General features: G+C 36.0%; 1 protein-coding gene across 2 annotated transcripts in view; it reads right to left on the reverse strand.

Moving 5' to 3' along the window:
• Nucleotides 1-313: 313 nt before the first annotated feature.
• LOC308344192 (cysteine-rich secretory protein 2-like) overlaps nt 314-22,869 on the reverse strand; it is a 28,175-nt gene continuing 5,619 nt past the window's right edge. For both annotated transcript variants that reach the window (XM_080805687.1, XM_080805688.1), the window contains exons 2-8: nt 21,453-21,523; nt 16,767-16,883; nt 15,935-16,022; nt 9,670-9,815; nt 9,151-9,248; nt 5,588-5,676; nt 314-980 (exon numbers count right to left, since the gene is read on the reverse strand). In XM_080805687.1, coding sequence (XP_080661813.1) covers nt 853-980; nt 5,588-5,676; nt 9,151-9,248; nt 9,670-9,815; nt 15,935-16,022; nt 16,767-16,883; nt 21,453-21,523 — 737 coding nt within the window. In that variant the 3' untranslated portion in view covers nt 314-852. The remainder of the gene's footprint in view (nt 981-5,587; nt 5,677-9,150; nt 9,249-9,669; nt 9,816-15,934; nt 16,023-16,766; nt 16,884-21,452; nt 21,524-22,869) is intronic.

The following is a 22,869-nucleotide window of genomic DNA, read 5'->3' on the forward strand; positions in this document are numbered from 1 at the left end:
CATCCAGGAGCTACATTGGTGGTCTTGAACCTCTCCTTGCTTTCCCTTTACCCCATGACTAAACCTGTCCTTGAAATAATTTGTGAATCCTGACACTGCATAAGGATGTGAATCTAATATGACAAACCAATTATTGGTATATCTGAAAGGTCTATGAAAAAGATAAAATCAAATATTTAGCAATGAAATAAAGAAATTGACACTGGGTAAGGGAGTGGCTGAGAAAGAATAACCAGATAATCAGGAGAAAAAATTTCCAAGCATTATAGAGCCAAGAAAAAAAAAAAAAAAAAGGTGTTCTTGTTGTTGTTTTAAATGCATTTTTTATTTTGGAGTACTTTTAGATTTACAGAAAATTTGCTAAGATAGTACAGAGAATTCCCATATACCCTTCACCCAGCTTTAGTTTCCCCTAATAATCATCATCTTGCATTACTCTGGTACATTTGTCAAGGCTAAGTAATGGGTGTTACTATCAAAACCAATTCAGACTCTATTCAGATCTCACCATTTTTTTCCACTAATGACTTTTTTGTGTTCAAGGATCTGATCCAGGAGACCACAGTCCATTTAGTTCTCATGTTTTCTTAGTCTCATCTGGCCTGTAATGCTTTCTCAGAATTTCCTTATTGCTCATGATTTTTACATGAGCAACAGATAATCATGGATTATGTTATTTTTAAATCCTTTGTATGAAAGATATTTCTGTAAAATAAAAAGTAGATCCAAGAGAAAAAGACTTATTAATTGGAATAAAATTTGTAGCTGACATGCTTACATCTGTGCTTATGTCAAATCTAAGTAGATGATGCAGTTCTCCTTCCCTTAGCCCTGCTCAGTCTATATTGACATTTAGTAAATTTTGTCTTCACATTCACAGGAGGCCTTGCAACTTTTCTTGACAAAATCATGGTCACAACCATAGTTTTTCTTTAAAACATTACAGTTAGAAAATTCATCTGTATGTTCACAACTGTTGGCTGGAATAAAAACAAAGAAATTAGTCAGTTCATTATTGTTTTCCTCCATAGCAGCAATGCAAACAATAAATTCAATGTAAATGGGGAGAAGACAATTGAGCAAACAAGTTGGTATAACACTATGATGCAAAGGGACACATTAATCCGTCACTTCTTTTAAAATTTGAGCTTTCTGGAATGTTTCTAAAATGAATTGACATATTTTCTTTTCTCAGAAAATAAAGTAAAATAAACTTAAATGAGTTTCTCTACAATTACACTGTCCAAAGTTATAGCCTCTAGCCATGTGGTTGTTTAAACATAAACTTAAATTAATTAAAATTACATAACATTAAAAAATAAATTTTCAGGTCACTGGTGATACTTGTTACACGTCAAGCACTCAATAATCAATTTGTCTAGGGGTCACTTTACAGGACAGTGCAAATATTGAATATTTCCATTATTGCAAAATATTTTATTAGACACTGTTGCTCTATCCAGACTCTAGTGACACTAGTCTTTTTTTCAAGAGTAAAAAAATCATTATGAGACGATGTAAATGTTAAAACAGGAAGGAATTTCACTTTGATTATCAGACATTTCTACTTTGAAGATCCTCATTGGCCACAAACTCAATAACTCTCAAACTAAATTCATCATTCTACTCCCAAGTGTGGCGTTTCTTTGGAGTCACTCCCCAACTCCCAACTCAATTTCCCCAATATCAGAGAAATGAAATTCCTAGTTTACTAAATAATTCAAACCAGGAACTGGGAATCAACATGGACTCAATGCTTTTTACTTTTTATCAGCATTTACCAAGTACAAGAAACAAATACCAGTTTTGCTACTTCCTTCCTATTGTTCATTACTGTCCATTTCTCTTCATTACTTTTGTCCTAATGCAGTAAAAACATCCATTTGTTTTTTGAACCCCCATTTTCAACAGTCTCCAAGCTGGCTTCCATTCACTACTGCCAGATTTTCATAAAACACAATTCTGATCTCATTACTTTTCTGTTGAAAAATCTTTCAGTTGGTTGCTTATTGCTAACAGGATAAATTCCAAACCCCTTAACACATAGTATTCAACAGAGGAGTAAATATTTTCTTCTTTAATAGATGTATAGCTTTGATATCATTCAATATTCTGAATTAGAGCTACACAATTCACTCAGAAAGAATGGTGCAGATCAATCTAGTGAATGCATTTGAAAGGTAAAAATTTCAGTTAATGGGTTAGCTGCATTGTTCATAATAATTTTTTTCAATTTAATTTAATTTAATTTAATTTTTTCAATTTAATTTGTGTTTGAGGTCAGCCTTAGTTTTATTTATATTATAATATTTAATTTTAATTATTTAACTCATTGAATTTTACACATATATGTATTTTTACATTGCATTCACACTAGATTTATTTACTTTTGGTGGCTTATGAGGTTTTTCTTTTTTAAATTAAATTAAATTTAATTTTTTTTCAGTGTTCCAAAATTCATTGTTTATGCACCACACCCAGTATTCCACGCAATACGTGCCCTCCATAACACCCACCACCAGGCTTAATAATTTTGATAATATATCACAACTAAACAAAAATACCAATTCTTTGTATTTAAATCCATAACACTAAACATGAAATATTATATGACACTAAATTTAATCTTTTGCTAAAATATTTTGAGGCTTCTGTGAGCTAATAATGCTATATGCAGATTTGATTGTCATTTTAAAAGTATGTAAAAATTACTGGCAAACTCAAGTGTGAGTGCTTATTAAATTAAACATGAAAAAAATTAAACTTGATTATTCTAAGCATACTGAGGGGAAATGAAGAATTTAGTATGATGAACTCATTAATTATATAAAGACTGGTGTCTGAACTGATCTGTGTCTGTTCTCACACTGTTATATCTTGTACATATTTTCTCTTTATAAAATATCACTTTTGGTGTAATTGCATTAACTTTGATAGAAAAAAATATTTAATTGCAATGAATTATTTCCACAGAAACATTTTTATATATGTCCATATGTAACAAGTGCATATACATTGATGGTAGATGTTTCTTTAGGTTACACATGGTAACAGGAATTTCATTGCAAATAATACATAGACACTGTGTAAAATTTTTGATTAGACACATCTATTGCATACTTTTATTTTTGTCTTTTGCATGAAGATATTGTTTAAGTTGGTTACAATCAGAGGTTTTCCTAATTCTTAAAAAAAAAATAAAAAAAGGAGTCTATGGCTTTTATGATATTTAGGTATGTTCCTTCTATCCCTAAACTGTAGAGAGTTTTTATCAAGAAACAATACTGTATTTTGTCAAATGCTTTTTCTGCATCTACTGAGAGGATCATATGGTTTTTATCCTTTCTTTAATTAATGTGATGTATCACACTGATTGATATGTAGATGTTGAACCCTCCTTGCAGCTAAGGAATAAATCTCACTTGGTCTGGTGAATAATCTTTTTAATGTACTGTTGGATGCTATTAGCTAAGGTCTTGGTAAGAATTTTTGTATCCACATTCATCAGATGATGCTCTATGTAGACAATCCAAAAGACTCCATCAAAAATTTGTTAGATACAGGAATTCAGCAAATTAGCAGGATACAAAATATTGATTTTGTTGATTTATTATTCCTATTTCTAAGCACTAAAAATGAGGCAGAAGAAAGAGAAATCAAGGAATTCATCCCATTCAACTGGACCAAAAAACCTAAGACATTTAAGAATAAACCTAATCAAAAGGTAAAAGCTCTGTACTCTGAAAACTAGAGAACACTTATGAAAGAAATTGAGGAAGACAAAAAGACATGGAAAAACATCCCATGATCATGGACTGGAAGAACAAATATTGTTAAAATGTCTATGCTGCCCAGAGCAATCTACACATTCAATGCGATCCCTATGAAAAGACTATCAACATTGGTGACAGAGCTGGAACAAATAATCCTAAAATTTGTATGAAACAGGAAAAGACCCAAATAGCTGAAAAAAATGTTGAAAAAGAAAACCAAAGCTGATGGCCTCACGGTGCCAGACTTTAAGTCTTATTACAAAGCTGTTGTCATCAAGACAGTATGGTATTGGCACAAAAACAGACACCTAGATCAATGGAACATAACAGAGACCTCAGAAATGGACCCTCAACGCTATGGTCAACTGATCTTTGACAAAGCAGGAAAGAATATCCAATGGAAAAAAAAGGACAGTCTCTTCAAAAAATGTTGGGGAAACCAAACAGCCACATGCAGAAGAATGAAACTGGACCACTTTCTAATACCATACATGAAAATAGACTCAAAATGGATGAAAGACCTAAATTTGGGATAGGAATTCATCAAAATTCTAGAGAAGAACATAGGCAACAACCTCTTTGACCTTGGCCACAGCAATTTCCTGCTAAACACATCTCCAAAGCCAAAAGAAACAAAAGCAAAAATGAACTATTGGGACTTCATCAAGATCAAAAGCTTCTGAAGAACAAAGGCAACAGTCAGCAAAACTAAAAGACAACCAATGGAATGGGAGAAGATATTTGCAAAATATGTCTTATCCGATAAAGGGTTAGTATCAACATCTATAAAGAACTTATCAAATTCAATACCTCAAAACCAAAATCCAGTCAAGAAAGGGCAGAACACATGAACAGATATTTACCCCCAAAATACATAGAAATGGCCAACAGACATATGAAAAAATGTTCCACATCACTTGGCATCAGGGAAACACAAATCAAAACTACAATGAGATACTACCTCACACAGGTCAGAATGGCTAGAATGAACAAATCAGGAAACAGCTGATGTTGGCGGGAACTCTTTTTCACTGTTGATGGGAAAGCAAACTCTGGAAGACAATATGGAGGTTCCCCAAAAAGTTAAAAATAGAGTTACCCAATGACCCAGAAATAGCACTACTAGGCATTTATCCAAAGTCTCCAAACATAGCTATTCGATGGAGCACATGAACCACAATGTTCATAGTAGCAATATCCACAAAAGCCAAACTATGGAAAGAGCCCAGAAGTCCACTGGTAGGTGAACTGATAAAGAAGATGTGGCATCTATATCTATATCTATATCTATATCTATATCTATATCTATCTATACATTAGAATATTACTCAGCCATCAAAAAGAACAAGATCTTGCCATTTGCAACAACATGGTTGGAACTAGAGGGAATTATGCTAAGTGAGATAAGTCAATCAAAGAAAGAGACACTATATGATTTCACTCATATGTGGAATTTAAGAAACAAAACAGATGAACATAAGGAAGGAAAGGAAGGAAAAATAAAATAAGTTGAAAACAGACAAGGAGGCAAACCATAAGAGGTGCTAAACTCTAGAAAACAAACTGAAGGTTGCTGGAGGGGAGATGGGTGCAAGGATGGGGTAACTAGACGATGGGCATTAAGGAGGGCACTTAGTGTAATGAGCACTGGTTACTATATGCAACTGATGAGTCACTAAATGCTACCCCTGAAGCAAATAATATGTTAATTAAACTGACTTTAAATAAATAATTAAAAAGAGAAGAGGTACCCATAGAGAAAAAGAGAGTCAGGTTATTTTATTATATATATTAACAAATGACATCAAACTTACTGCATAGTCCATTGACACAGTGCTGAGGACAGCTGGCACAAGTTTTTCCTTTCAGGTAAGGGGTATGTATCTTGCTAATAAGATTACCACTGAAATTTGAAATACAAAATGTCAAACATTTTTCATTTTTCAGTTTAGTTTATACTTCCAGGGTAGCATCTATCACCATATATACCTGAATATTTGGTCAATGTTTTTCATCATATCAAATAACTGAAGAACTAAAATTCTCAACATATACTCAGGTATCAGTGTAAAGAAAATAACTTACACATTCACTCATGTCCTTGACCATAATTTCACAGCCTGAACAACTGAAATGGGATTAATAGGGTCTAAAATGTTCAGAGTCCATTTTAACATGACATTCTTTCTTCCCAAAAGATTTGGTCAGATTGCTAAATTAGTGAACCCCAAGGTGCTGGATAGTGATAAAACATATCCTTTAGAGAGACAGCACAACTTGGGAGCGAAAGGGTTGCAGTATGTAAATGCTTAAAGTTACATATAATTTTATATTAAAAAATGATAATTTCTATAATATGAGCTAGGGAAGGTAAAGCCCCTGGATAATTTTGGCTTCAAGATGGTGGTATTGAGGGCACCTGGATGGCTCATTGGGTTAAGCCTCTGCCTTTGGCTCAGGTCATGATCTCAGGGTCCTGGGATTGAGCCCTGCACTGGGCTCTCTGCTCAGCAGGGGGTCTGCTTCCCCCCCCCACCCCCCCCCCGCCTACTGCTCTGCCTACTTGTGATCTCTCTCTCTCTGTCAAATAAACAAATAAAATCTTTTTTAAAAAAGATTTTATTTATTCATTTGACAGAGAGAGATCACAAGTAGGCAGAGGGCAGACAGAGAGAGAGGAGGAAGCAGTCTCCCGCTGAGCAGAGAGCCCGATGTGGGGCTCGATCCCAGGACCCTGAGATCATGACCTGAGCTGAGGGCAGAGGCTTTTACCCACTGAGCCATCCAGGTGCCACCCCCCCCTTTTTTTTTTGAAGATGAAGGTATCAATTTGGGGCACCTGGATAGCTCAGTAAGTTGTCTGCCTTCAGCTCAGGTCATGATTCCAAGATCCTGGGGTCAAGCCCCATATCGGGCTCCCTGCACCATGGGGAATCTGCTTGTCCCTCCCCCCTTCTTGTTCTCTCTCAATCACTCGCTCAAATAAATAAAACCTTAACAAAAATATGGAGGTAATGATTTTAAAGTAGTTTTTGATGTGTGTTTTTGGTAGTAGGGATGCTTAAAGGTTTTTGAATGTCTAGAGGATGTGTGTGTGAGATTTTAATGTTTACAAAAAATGGGAATGTTAGAAAAAACAGTTTTATTAACACTAATCACTAAGGTATATTGGTCTTACAATAACTAACCTACATCTCATTGATGAATATTATTCAAGAGAGTCAAAATCTCAATAGTACCATTTGGGCCAAAAATACAAAGTCATGCACCTGAATCTCACTCCGTGCACAGAATATAATAACTATGTGTGAGTCTCTGGAAAAATGTGAAATAAGACACAAACATGTTCTGGAATTTCTCTCATTTCTGCTTTTCCTCATTATTCACTCCAACTCTCACTTCAGATGACTAGCTCCAGATCCTCCTCTCTTAGAGCCAGCCAGTGAGTTTGGGTGCATTCTCCTAGGACCTCTCAATTCTTTTTCTTTTCTTTTCTTTTCTTTATTTATTTTTAATGTATTTTTATTTATTTATTTATTTATTTTTAATTTATTTGACAGACAGAGATCACCAGCAGGCAGAGAGTCAGGCAGAGAGAGAGAGAGGAGGAAGCAGGCTCCCCGCCGAGCAGAGAGCCCAATGTGGGGCTCTATTCCAGGACCCCGGGACAAGGACCTGAGCCTAAGGCAGAGGCTTTAACCCACTGAGCCATTCAGGTGCCTAGATCTCTCAACTCTTTCTAGTAAACCTTAATAAAAGCTTGCAGGAAAATGATGTTGAAGGTCATACTTCTCACCCTGGAGATCCATATGCTCAGGTTATCTACAGTCTCAAATAAATCCTGTAGGAGCCTTGGTTCTAGGGGTCCTCCTATCTCCATTGGCAAGAAACGTCAAACATTAAAAGAAATTAATGTTAACAAAGATATTGAGATTAGATCTTCAGTATATCCACAGAATTTATTGTGGGTAAGTTCAGACATAATCCTTGATGAAATAATATATTTCCTGCTATAGGTCAAGACCTTAAAGGATGGTTCAGTATAGAGATTTTGTGAAAACTTCTGAAAAATAAAGACAGGATTTTGTTCTTTTCTGGACCCTGAAGTACATTAAAGATCTCTTGAAAAACCTTTGAGCTGCAAAAGAATGAATAATCTGTGAGGTAATAATGTGGGTGATTTTTTAGATAAATGGGACAAGGGATATTTTAGCAGGAGAAGCTAAAATCTCAATCTGCCATCCCCTACTTGCCACTCCACCACCATCACTTCTTAACCATCAAGCTGCCACCCTTCTAAAGTGTGAAGTTAGTGAGAACCGATGATATCAAATCTAGAGTATTGCTCATGTAATAGCTGTGGGCTCAAGGAAAAGGCAACTGATAGAAAAGATGGCACTTTGTAACTGAGAAAAGAGAGTTTCAGATTTTATACTTGGAATTGAGAACCTGGTCTCTTCCCTGAGAAGTTGAATGTATCTCAACTTAAAAGGCATTTCCAAAGATGTATTCCTTCTGGATGGACCAAGAAGGTATCATGCTAAGTGAAATAAGTTAACAGTGAAGTTAGTGAAATGCTAAGTGAAATAAGTTAGACAGTGAAGAAATAAGTTAACAGTGAAGTTAGTGAAATGCTAAGTGAAATAAGTTAGACAGATAAAAACAAATACCATGTGATTTCATTTATATAGGGATTCTAAAAATAATAATAATAATAAAATAAAAAGCACAAATATACCATAAGTACAAGAACAAACTGATGTTTGACAGAGAAGTGACAGTGGGGGGGGGGTGGGCAAAATAGTTGAAGGGGAGGGGCACCTGCGTGGCTCAGTGGGTTAAAGACTCTGCCTTTGGCTCAGGTCATGATCTCAAGGTCCTGGGATCAAGCCCCTCATTGAGCTCTCCGCTCAGTGGATAGCCTGCTTCCCCCTCTCTTTCTGCCTGCCTCTCTGCCTACTTGTGATCTCTCTCTCTCTCTGTGAAATAAATAAAAAATCTTTAAAAAATTAAAAAAAAATAGTTGAAGGGGAGTGGGAAGTACAGGCTTACAGTTATGGAAAAAGTAAGTCATGGGAATAAAAAGTAGAGCATAGGGATTATAGTCAATAATATTATAATAGTTATAATAGCATTATATGGTGACTGGTGATAGCTACAGTTGTGGTGAGCATAGCATAAAGTATAGACCTGGTATTATGTCATACACCTAAAATAATATGACATTGTGTATAAACTATGCATCATTTAAAAAAAAAGATTTATTGCTTTCCATTACTGAAATGTTTTATATTCTAGTTTGTATACTATACAAGAATTTTAAAAATATTAAATTGCACATAGGATTATTGCATGAAACTCTAAAGTATATACTTACGCAGGACAATATTGGCAAACATAATAGTATTTTAGACTCTCTTGATTGGGACAATAGGCAACCCCACATCCAACATGGTAAGAAGAATACCAAACAACCTAAAATTCCAAAAAGGAATATAGGAGAGTACATTAAAGAAGAGGGAAAATACTGCAAAAAATAGTAGCAACTGTAAAACTGAAAAAATGATACTATCATAGTTTATAGCCAAGGACCTTTTGAAAATATTTAATTCAATTATTGAAGAAAATCACAAATTTTAAAATATTAAATCTCAATGTATCTTTACTATTTTATCTATTTCTAATTTTGAAAAAAGTATGGAGTATGCTTCCTTACCGAGTTTTGCAAGTGATGGAAAAAAAAAAAAGACAACTCTAGATGAAGTACCAGCCAATGCCAGGACTATCATATCTATTCATGCTCTTACCCAAATTGAACATTAGACTTGGTCATAATTTAGAGAGGCTTTCATGTTAGAGCATTTGTGGTCAAAGTATTTTCATTTGTTTGTCTTACCTGGGTGTAATGTCCAACAACTGCATTGGAACTCTTAGGTCCTACACCATAGACAAAATCATGGTGCTCATCATACCAGTTTTGGATTGCATCTGACCAGGAAGCAGGGTAACTTGACATAAAGAGATTCTCACCACATTTTGTACCTAAAGATAAATGGATTATTCTTGAGGAAGCAATAAAACATGCAATGGCAAAATAAATCAGCTACATGGATTCACTCATATGTGGAACATAAGGAATAGCACAGAAGACCAGAGGGGAAGGAAGGGAAAACTGAAGGGGGGCCGGAGAATCAGAGGGGGAGATGAACTATGAGACACTATGGACTCCAGGAAACAATCTGAGGGTTTCAGAGGGGAAGGGGGTATGGAGATGGGGTAGCTCAGTGATGGGTATTAAAGAGGGCACATGTTGCAATGTACACTGGGTGTTATACACAAATAATGAATCATGGAACACTACATCAAAAATGAATGATGTACTCTATGATGACTAACATAATATAAAAAAAATCAACTACATGCATGCAAGGATGTTGCCCTTCAAACACACTGTCTATATTTATAATTGTAGTACGTAATTAAAAGGGCTTCCATCCTTCTCAGCTCTAAAGCTGAATGGAAGATAGATCTGTCTAGGGGCACCTGGGTAACCTAGTAGCTTAAGAGGCTGGCTTTTTATTTCAGCTCAGGTCATGATCTCAGATCATGAGGTCAAGCCCTGTATCAGGCTCCCCACTCAGCAGGGAGTCTGCTTGGGGTTCTCTCACTCTCTCTCCCTCTCTCTCCCCCTCTGCCCCTCCTCCTGCTCACACTCTATTTCTCTCTCTAAAATAAATAAATCTTTTTAAAAAGTTTTTATTTATTTATTTATGAGAGAGAGTGGGAGCACAAGCAGGGGGAACTGCAGGCAGAGGGAGTAGTAAGTTGCCTGTTGAGCAGGGAGCCCAATGCCAGATTTGATCCCAGGACCCTGGGATCATGACCTGACCCGAAGGCAGACCCTTAACCAAATGAGCTACCCAGGTGTCCCTAAAATAAATAAATCTTGAAAAAAAAAAAGAAAAAAATGATTGGTTTAGGATGCAGAGACAGGCATCAACATGCAAAAGTTTGCATAGGTTACAAAGACCTTATTATTCAAAAATAAAAAATATTAAAAATCTTATTACTCAAAAATATTACTTAAAAAAAAGGCTACTTCTCCACATTGTAATGATGCCTATGCTCTCAGCTTTGTACTGTAAATTCTCAAAAAGCAGTGACCAACTTTCATTCTTTTTCTCTCCTTCTTGTCCACCCTCATCAGAGATTTTCACATATTGGACTCTGTCTAAATGTTTATAATTATGATTTTTGTGTGACCTTCGAAAAAGAGTTCTATAGGCAGTTTATTAGAGCCTCAATTAACAGGCAGGTGACATCAGGAGGGATGGCAGATTTCAAAGCTTTTGGAGTCTCTCTTAATCACGAAATCAGAATGTTATAAGGCCAATCTTCCTCAGAGAATTAGCCAAGAAGAGCCTTGCAGAAGGTAACATCAGCAAGATGGGGAAGTAGGGAGCCCCAGACTCTCATTTCCCTAACAAATACACAGATTCAGCAACAATTTCCAAACAAATTGCCCTCTGTGGGAAAACTAACTGAAAGACTCCTTGACCAGGGAAGAATATGAACCCAGACTCACTAAAGTCTATAGGGAAACTGGGACACCCTTTGCTAGAATGCCTACCCTCAGCACAGTGCCTCCCTTATGAAGAGGTCCCCTAGCTCCCAACTTCTCCCAGGGGGAAGGAAGAAGTTGATTCCAGTGTCCAACATTCCAACTTTCCCTAAGGAAACTCCCCAGATGGCTCACTTCTGTCTTGATAGTTTTTGAGCTCTGACAGTCAGGCACAGGCTACCCTACCTGGGGAAGAATGGAGATGATGGCTTGAGCTGGTAGGTACCATATCTCCTCCCCTTGGCTCAGTACAGAGCAAGCAAATGAATAATCTTAGTTCTCAGCTTCCTCCTGGGGAAGCAAAGAGTTGATTGGTGGGTCCAGTCCTCTAATTTCTCTAATGCTGCCCAAAGAACTGACATCTGCCTTGCCAGTCTTGGAGCTCTGAAGTTTTTTGCAGTGTTGCTCCCTGAGGGAGAGCAGAGATGGTAGTTTGGATTGGTAGATGCCATAGCTCTTCTCTCCAGCTCAGTTTAGAGCAAGTCAACAACCACTACTGCTGCCTGTTTCTCCCTAGAGTGGGGCAGATTTGGTCTATGCATCCAATGCTACAAATTTTCCAGAGGCTACCCCAAAGACTGCCAAAAACAGTACTTGTCTCTCTGAGAATGCTAATAAGATCTAGCATAATCTAGCTGCCTGGGACAAATGAGAAGAGATAGAGATTTGGGTTCACAGATGCCTCAGCTTCCCTTCCTAGTTCAGCACAGAATGAGCAGATAAAAAACCCAATTTTCAGCCTCTTCCTGAGTAGGAAAAGAGTTGAATGAAATGTTCAAAGATCCATCTTTTTCAGGGGGCTGCCTGAGGAACTGACTATAGATCTTCTCTGATCACAATGAACTTGAATAGATATTTCTTCAAGGAAGATGTACAACTTGACAACAGGTATATAAAAAGCTTTGGGTAACATGGACATTTTAACAACATTGGTTCTTCTCAATGGGCTAAAAATACTTTCTTCAATAAGTGGTGATGAGAAAATCGGACAGATACATGCAGAAGAGTAAATTTGGACCTCTATTTTATAGAACTCACAAAAATTAATGCAAAACAGATTAAAGATTTAAACGTAGGGCTTGAAATTGTCAACCTCCTAGAAGAAAATTTAGGGAAAAACCTCTTTGACATTGGTCTTAGCAATTCTTTCCTGGATAGGACACTAAATGTACAAGCAACAAAAACAAAAATAAATTAAGTGGGCCTGAATAAAACTAAAAAGTTTCTGTACAACAGAAGAAAAAATCAAGAAAATGAAAAGGTAATCTATGGAATGGGTGAAAACTTTTACATAGCATATAATTAAGAAGTTAATTTTCAAAGTACAAAAAGTACTCATACAACCCAATAGCAAAAATTAACTCCTTTTTAAAATGAGCAGTTTTTTTGTTTATTTTTTCTATTTTTTATCACTTTCTATTTAGCATTTTACATTTATTTATTTATTTATTTATTTATTTATTTTATTATTTCCAATGTAGTTAACATATAGTGTTATACTAATTTCAGGTGTACACTATAGTGATTCAACAATTTTCTACATCACTCTGTGGTCATCACAAATGCACTCCTTAATCCCCATCACCTATTTCACTCATCCTCCCACCCACTTCCCCTCTGGTAACCATCAGTTTGTTCTCTATAGTTGAGCCATTTTCTTGATTTGTCTCTTTTCTTTTCCTTTGCTTATTTATTTTGTTCCTTAAATTCCGAATATGAGTGAAATCATATAGTATTTGTCTTTCTCTGACTGATTTTGCTTAGCATTATACTCTCTAGCTCCATCCATGTTGTTCCAAATGGCAAAATTTCTTTTTTTATGGCTGAATAATATTGCAGCATATGTTTGCATGTGTATATATACATCTTTATTCATTCTATCCTATAAATGGACACTTGGGTTGCTTCCATAATTTGGCTATTATAAAATAATGCTGCTATAAACATAGGGGTGCATGTATCCCTTTGAATTAGTGTTTTTGATATTTTAGGGTAAATATCCAGTAGCACAATTACTGGATTGCAAGATAGTACTATTTTTAACTATTTGAAGAACCTCCATACTCTCTTCCACAGTGGTGGCATCAGTTTGCACTCCCATGAACAGTGCATGGGGGTTAATTTCTTCCTGCATCCTCTCCAACAGTTGTTGTTTATTGTGTTTTTTATTTTAGCCATTCTGGTAGGTGTGAGATGATACACCTCACTGTGGTTTTGACTGCATTTCCATGATGAGTGATGTTGAGTGTCTTTTCATGTCACGGCTGGCCACCTGTAGGTCTTCTTTGGAAAAATGCCTGTTCAAATCTTCTGCCTATGTTTTGAGCAGAAGACATGAATAGGTATTTTTCCAAAGAAGACATACAGATGACCAACAGGTATTTGAAAAGGTGCTCAACATTATTAATCGTCAGAGAGATGTACATTAAAGTCACAATGAGATATCACCTTACACCTATTGTGATGTCTATTACGAAAAAAAAAGAGACAAGTGTGATGGTGAGTGTAGAGAAATCAGAATCATGTACACTGTTGGTGAGAATGAAAAAATAAGTGTAGCTACTGTGGAAAACGGTATGGCATTTCCTCAAAAAATAAAAGTAGAACTACAAAGTGATCCAGCAATACCACTTCTGAGTATTTATCCAAAAGAATTGAAATCAGCATCTTTAAGAGATATTGGCACACTCACATTCATTGCAGCAGTAGTCAAAATAGGCAACATTTGGAAACAACCTAAATGTCGATGGACAAGTGAATGGATAACAAGATCACACACACACACACACACACACACACACACACAATTATCATTTATCTTTAAAAGAAAGGAGGAAGTTTTGCAACATGTGATAACATGGCTGAAATTTGAGGACATGATGCTAAGGGAAATATACCAGTCACAGAGAGATTACTGCACGAGTCCATTTATATGAAATATCTAAGAGTCAAATTCACAGAATCACAGTGCAATGGTGATGGCTGAGGATGAGGGAAAGGAGAAATGGGACTTACTAATCAATGAATTTCAGGTAAGCAAGGTAAATAAGTTCTAGGTATCTGCTGTACAACATTGTTCCAATATAGTATTTTTAAAAATTAGTCAAAAGTGTAGGTCTCATGTTAAGTATTCTCACTACAATAGAATTTTTTAAAAAAGCATTGTTGCTACAATAAAAGTAATAAAAAATAATAAAATATCTTGCAGCTCAGAAACATTTGTCTCTTGGGGCGCCTGGGTGGCTCAGTGGGTTAAAGCCTCTGCCTTCCGCTCAGGTCATGATCCTAGGGTCCTGGGATCGAGCCCCGCATCGGGCTCTCTGCTCAGCAGGGAGCCTGCTTCCCTTCCTCTCTCTCTGCCCACCTCTCTGCCTACTTGTGATCTCTGCCTGTCAAATAAATAAATTAAAAAAAAAAAACAAGAAAAAAAAAAAACATTTGTCTCTTTTCAGCTCTCACTTAGTATTTACATTTTGGTGGCTTGAAATATAATGTCTAGATGCTGCTTAAAGAGAATATAAAATGTTCTTGGTACACAGTCTATGCAAATTACTTGACTATTATCAAAGAGTAAAAACTGAATGAACATACACAAAATATTCACGATGATATTAAAAGTTTAAGTATTTTTATAACAAAATTTAGGAACTAATCTCATAATTCAGTATATTTATGAATACAAAATAAGGAGCTATTTAAACACCAAGCAACTAAATTTACAAAAGGGCAGTGGGTTAGAAATCAATAAGCTTGTCTTTCTCTGACTGAGTTATTTCACCTAGCATAATACCCTCTAGTTCCATCCACATCATTGTAAACAGCAAGATTTCATTCTTTTCATTTCATTCACTCATTCAAACACTCATATGTGGAATTTAAGAAACAAAACAGGCAAACATAGGTAAAGGGAAGGAAAAAATAAAATAAGATGAAAACAGAGAGGGTGGCAAACCATAAGAGATTCTTGACTATAGGAAACAAACTCAGGGTTACTGGCAGAGAGGTGGTGGGGGGTTGGGGTAACTGGGTGATGGGCATTAAGGAGGGCACCTGATACAATGAGCACTGGGTTTGTATGCAACTGATGAATCACTGAATTCTACCTCTGAAACTAATAATACAGTATATGTTAATTAAATTGCATTTAAATAAAATATTTAAAAAAACAAATCAGTAAACCTGGTTAACTTTCCAGTACATGACACAACTTCAGGATGTGTTCCTTGGTCTTTTCTCCCATGTCCCTGAGCTTTGAAGCTGGAGAAATGATGCTACATGACTCGTTAACTCATGAGCTCGTTGAGAGGAACAAATGAAGTATGGCTTCAGAAATTATTTGCATAATGTAAACAGTCAAGAAGCCCAAAATACTTATAATTCTCTCTCCCTCTACAGACAGTTCGATTTTAAAACAAGCAGTATAAGCAACATTTATTTACTAAGTCTTCTTACAACATTCCAGAATGTTCCATTCTATTTGATTTTTCCAATGATATTTTATTTGTTCATTTATTCAACAAATATTTACTCATCTACATACTGGTTTTTCGGTCCTCTGGCACACTGTGTTCTAAAGTGCACTTGTTTGCCCACTTTTGGGCATTTGCTGCTGCTTCTCTGCTCCATTCCTAAAAGCCAAAAGAAAAAAAAAATACACTTAAAGCTTCAACTCCAATGAAACATATGCTTTATAATCTGATTGGTAGGTTGATTTGCACTACTTTAAAACTTCTATAGGTATATTAATTGTCATCGGTATGATGAGATCTTTTTTGTTAGGGAGGTATGTGTGTGTTTATCTGCTCCAATGCCCATTTCCACATGAGGAGAAGTTCTTAAATGATGTTTCTACTGAGAGAAACATCTAATACAATATCTGACAATTTATGATAGTACAGGAGCCACACCTAGGATTTTTAGTAATAGTTCTAGTCTAAATACTCATCAATATGTGAAGTCTTTAAATTATATTTCAATATAATAAACTGGTCCAGATTACTCCCAATTCCACCTATAGCCCATCGCATTCAAATGGGAGACAGCTAGCATTTATAGATTGTGTCTTGGAAAGTGGACTATTATTTACCCCAAATGACACTGATTTTGAAAGAAAGTAGATAGGACAGATAGTGACAAAAAGTGCAATGGCTTCACATTTGATGTCTGAAGATCTGTCTTCTAATTTTGCCTTCCTGACTTAATAGCCCTTTAAACTTGACAATTACTTTGCCCTGCCCATAATACAGTTCAAATGAAATAGCAGAATGGAAACAAAACTTCATAAGCACAAAGTTCTGAAGAGATGCCAGTTACCAGCCGCCTGCTCTAATCACTGCTGATTCACACCACTAGCCTTTATCACTACCTCTTACCATCTTTAGCATGTTGCTGGCAGGTGGAGAGACTGATTTCCTTAGTTCATTGTGTTTTTTTACAATCTTTTCTTGGACTCGCTTTTGAGTGGTTAACAAAGTTGTAAAGGATGGATCCTAAAGGGAGATAAAATTAAGGTTATCTTTTTAACATTTGTTAAAATTGCATTTAAGAGTGCATAAGTGAACTCGAGGGAGCCAAGATCATTTTAGAAAGCATTCAAGTCAATATTAGTTGTTAAGCATTGCCAATGAACCTGAGCCAAAGCTATGACAAGTAGGAAAGAAGTAATTTGAAGTTTTGAGAATGAAGATGGCGTTCATGGCATGACAAATTGAAATCTCCTCTGAGGCCACCAATGTCAATTTCTAGTTTCAAGGGAATTCTTACTGTATCTTTTCTAGCCATATGAGAGATAATATTTTATAATCATAAAGGAACACATAGAAACATTAAGATATTCATTCAAATTCACAGGCTGCAGCAGATGGGACGAGAGTAGACCTCAAGATTCATCCTAGATGTTAAGGAAACTTTGACCTGATATGGTCTGTATTTAGAGGAATAATGTATTTAGGGAAGGGATGTTCAGGTTCAAAGTGTATTTAGTAATCATAAAATTACTCTTCCTATTATGGTAGATTTAAGGATCTATTTTATTATGATCCGATTTCATGGGGTTACTCAAAAGATAATTTTGCAGTATTAAAAAATTCCAAGGCCATTTAGAAGGAACAAAATCACCCAATTAATGGGCCATTGCTGACTCTGTTCCTTTTTTAATAACAGCATAAACTATTAAATCAGCTGCTGGGGGCATCTGGGTGGCTCAGTGGGTTAAGCCTCTGCCTTCGGCTCTGGTCATGATCTCAGGGTCCTGGAATTGAGCCCCACATTGGGCTTTCTGCACAGCGGGGAGCCTGCTTCCCCCCCTCTCTCTGACTGCCTCTCTACCTACTTGAGATCTCTCTCTCTCTCAAATAAATAAATAAAATCTTTAAAAAAAAATCAGCTGTTGAAATTTTGGTATATTTTATCATTGTGCATGTAGTGGGGGGAGGTGTCTAGCCTGGAGGTAGGGTAGGGTGTGTGAATTTTTCCCTCAAGATTGTCTACGGCCATACCACCCTGAATGTGCCCAATCTCATCTGTTTCCACAAAGTCTAAGATATTTGATAACTTAAAATTACACGTGAGTGTTATGTGATATGAACATGACCAAGAGTTTAAAGTCTAAGTCTAAACAGACAGGGCCCTTCATTTCTCCTACTTGCTTTTATGTTCCTAAGGACAGGGACTAATAGTGAATTTTTTTTTTTTTTTTACTTGAATTTCATTGTACTCACAGATCTGGCACATTCCCAGCTTCTAACTCTTAAGCTAGAAAGGATACACATGTGAAATATTAGCAGTGACCCATCTTTGCTTTACACTAAAGCATAAAATAATATCCTTGGATATTTCCCATTGACCCTCAAAAATCTGCTTAATAGAATTTCATTTCAAAACACTCCAAAATTTGGTCCCTGAGAAAGAAGTAATTATTTCCTCCTTCTTACCCTATCTTATTTTGTAGATACGAATCCTACTGAAGACATGTCTACTGTTTTTAAATGAGTTTCAAGAAAGTTTTTATTGGGTGACAGGGAATATGAAAAGTGTTGAGCATTAAATGGATCTAATAAGGTATCTATCCTTTAAAAAAAAAGATTTTATTTATTTACTATGTCAGAGAGACAGCACAAGCAGAGAGAACAGCAGTCAGAGGGAGAAGCAAACTCCCAACTGAGCAAGGAATCCAACACAGAACTCAATTCCAGAACCCTGGGATCATGATCTGACCTGAAGGCAGATGCTTAACTGACTGAGCCACTCAGGCATCCTGATATCTATTCCTAAAGAATTTATTTTGATTCTTTCTCCCTCTCTCTCTGCTCATCCCTGCTCTGCACTGTCACTCTCTCTCTCTCTCTAAAATGATTAGAAAAAAATCTAAAAAAAGAATTCATTTCAATAGACTATATGACATGAATAATAATTACAATACCATACGATAACTGAAGTGATAGGTGGATTCTGCTAGATACATAAAAAACAAGGGATCAATTCTTGATTCAGGTTAGGAAAGCTTTGTAAAAGATGGTTTGGATTGAGGTCATAAAGGATGAATAGTGTTTTCTATTAGGAAGGTGCAGAAGCTGGTGCAGCCAGTCTGGAAACATTATGGAAGTTCCTCAAAAAGTTGAAAATAGAGCCACCATATCACCCAGCAATCACACTACTGGGTACTTACCCTAAAGATACAAATGTAGTGATCTGAAGGGGCACATGCACCTGAGTGTTTATAGCAGCAATGTCCACAATAGCCAAACTATGGAAAGAACCTAGATGTCCATCAGCAGATGAGTGGATAAAGAAGAGGTGGTATATATACACAATGGAATACTAAGCAGCCATCAAAAGAAATGAAATCTTGCCATTTGCAATGACATGGATGGAACTAGAGGGTATTATGCTGAGCGAAATTAAGTCAATCAGAGGAAGACAATTATCATATGATCTCCCTGATATGAGGAATTTGAGAGGCAGGGCGGGGGTTGGGGGGTAGGGAAGGAAAAAAAATGATACAAGATAGGATTGGGAGGGAGACAAACCATAAGAGACTCTTAATCTCACAAAACAAACTGAAGGTTGGTGGGGGGGGCCGTAGGGATAGGGTGTTTGGGTTATGGACACTGGCGAGGGTATGGACTATGGTGAGTGCTGTGAAATGTGTAAGCCTGACGATTCACAGACCTGTATCCCTGGGACAAATAATACATCATATGTAAATAAAAATAATTAAAAAAAAAAGAAGATGCAGAAAGTTGGGGCACCTGGGTGGCTCAGTGAGTTAAGCCTCTGCCTTTGGCTCAGGTCATGATCCCAGAGTCCTGGGATGGAGCCCCCCGTCCATTGGGCTCTCTGCTCAGCAGGGAGCCTGCTTCTCCTGCTCTCTCTGCCTTCCTCTCTGCCTCCTTGTGATTTCTTTCTCTGTCAAACAAATAAAATCTTTTAAAGAAGAAAAAGAAGGTGCAGAAAAAAAAAATACAGGACAGAAGGTATGTAGAGAATCTGATTAGCAAATATTTGGCAGTGCAAAAGAGAAAAAATATATCTATATTTTAAATAATTTTATAAATGAAGACCAGGAGATGGACCAGAGAGATAACAGGGGATTGGAAAGGACCATGAAGAAAAATCTTTAGGGGGCACCTGTGTGGCTAAGTCTGTTAAGTGTCTGCCTTTGGCTCAGGTCATGATCCTAAGGTCCTAGGATTGATCTCTCCTGAAGTTAGGTTCCTGCTCAGTTTCTCCCTCTCCCTCTACCCCTCCCACTGCTTGTACTCTCTCTCTCTGTCAAATAAATAAAATCTTTTTAAAAAAAATCTCTAGGAAAGAGATTGGGAAGATGGTAAACTTTTTGAATGAAGATATAAGTGATGCATAAATTGTCTTCAGATTGAAAATTAATTATAATAACATAATGACTATATTTCTGAATACCACCTGAGTATTGGCCTAGTCTAAAGTCTGATCTGTGGAGTCTTAGCTATTCTTGTTAGCTCAGAGTTAACGAAGAATAAGGGAACAGACAGCAATGACCAAACTTCACATTCAGGGTTTTTCTGATCAGAAGATAGACACTTTATATAGACACCTACCCACCAAACATTTAAGAGAAAGGTTAATTTTGTTCTTAAGATTATTAAAGTGAAACAGCATATTAGAAATAATTAGATCATCTTATTCTTTATATACTAATTATAAGACCATGAAAAAAATCCAAATACTTAATCCCCTTACTAAAGTTTATTTTTTTTTAAAGATTTTATTTATTTATTTGACAGACAGAGATCACAAGTATGCAAAGAGGCAGGCAGAGAGAGAGGGGGAAGCAGGCTCCCTGCTGAGCAGAGAGCCAGATGTGGGGCTCGATCCCAGGACCCTGGGATCATGACCTGAGCCGAAGGCAGAGGCTTTAACCCACTGAGCCACCCAGGCACCCCTAAAGTTTATTTTTTAATTTAAAAACTAGGTATAATTATTCTTATACAGTGACTATGAAAATAAATGTGGTGATATATGTGAAGAAGTTTTTCTAATTTGAAATTATATAAATATATTATTAATTTTCTAGGAGGATCACATTGTAATGAATTAAATAAAAGGAAATCAGAAAACATCTCTGGACAAGGTGATAGAAATATAATGATAGCATCAAATGTAATTCTAATTTCTGAGTGGCCGCTTTGAAAAAGAAAAAAATAAACAGATTGAATTGATATTTATTATATACTTATTTATCTAATAAATTCAAAATATGTTTTCATCATGCAATCAATATTAAAATTACTAATGAAATATCTTACCTTCCTTCTTTACTAAGTCTTGAATTGTGCAATAGTATATATGCAGATCTTAGTTCCGAACATCTTTATTTCCAGTGTTCAACACCCTCATGTGGCTAGAGGCTATAAGATTGGTCACCACAGCTTCAGACTTAATTGTGTACTTGAGCAACCAGTGAGTACTTTGTCATGTACCAGACTCTCTACTCCTTTTCACTTATGGAAATTGATCTAATAGCTTTCTATGTATAGGTTGCTTCAATTATTCTGAAAATATTTCAACCTTGACCATACCTGACCATTTGCAGGAACGAATGGAAGCAGCACAACAGCCAGGAACAGCAACTCCAGGAATAAGACCATTGCTGGGAAAACAAAACAAAGGGAACAAAGACCTGCATTGGATTGTTTAGTGTGTGAACTTCTGAGGAATACAGGGGGAAACCAAAACAAAACAAGGTAGTGATTTCAGTTGTTCCAAATTCATTAGTAATATAGCCAGAAGAGATTTGTTACATGATGCCACTAGAATGATAATGAATTCACCCAGAAGCAACCCTCCAATGGGGACCTAAGAACAAAAGGAAGTACTTGATTGAAGCCTTTGACGTACACATATAAATGTCAAGTATATACTGCCCATTTCACCCTAGTTCCACTCTCTTGCCTATGTAGCTACTCTCTGGTTCTAGGAATGGCTTCTTCACACTCAGAAGTAACATCTCCCAAGTGTTAGTAATACGGGGGTACTATTGTATTAGGTCTTTCTGGTTTCCTTAAACCCTTCTTAATCCTTTATAAATATACCTTCATTAAGATCTTTTCAAATCACTAATGATCACTTGCCATTTCTTTCCTGCCATGAGTTTTAAGATAACAAAAGAAATTTTATTGCATAGTGATACTGACAACCTTCATGTGTTGGGAGATATACAAAAAGATGATCAACTCTTGGGAAAGTGCCTCTGATTTTGTCAAATGTATTAGTTGCTTTTTTGCAACCTTGTGTAGCCAAATGTTTGGGCATTATGATGATTAGTGTAAGAGAAGAGGTATTAAGTCACTTCCTGACGGTATCATTGCTAGATAGCATATGGCTAGGACAAAACCCAAGTTTCTCTTAACCTCAAAATGCAGTTCCCACCAAATTGTATTATACTTTTTGGGGCATGGAGTTCCAGGTAAGAATGAGAGAATTTAATGAATGTACTGCCTTGACAAAAAAGGTTTACATTGTTATAAATATTTTCATAGCTATTAAATAGCTGGTTTACTAAACACATTTAGTAGATTACTAAACACATTTGACAAAATTAGAAATTAGAAAAAATTAGAAAAAACACAATATTAATAATTAAGTCAATCTTTTTCTGTTATTCCTCAAATATAAAATAAAGCTCATAAAACTTATTTCAAATAATATTTTCTTAGGATATCCATCTTGTGTTGAAAATATTGAAAAGATAGCCTTTATATATGTAATTTTGTTGATACAATGGAGAATTTTATTGGCAACTTAATGAGGTATTTTTGTCCATTTAATAACTAGAATAGGAAGGGAAACAACTGGAATGAAAATCACAAAATTGGCAACATATTCCTATAAGGGTCCCATAAGGGATACAAATTATGCAGGAGTTTCTACAATGCTTTGGAAATTTAAACTCTTCTATATCATTATGATATCATTTATAACAATAAAAAGTTGATT

The sequence above is a fragment of the Martes martes genome (assembly GCF_963455335.1).
Source record: "Martes martes genome assembly, chromosome: 6".
In the NCBI taxonomy this organism is placed as follows: Eukaryota; Metazoa; Chordata; class Mammalia; order Carnivora; family Mustelidae; genus Martes; species Martes martes.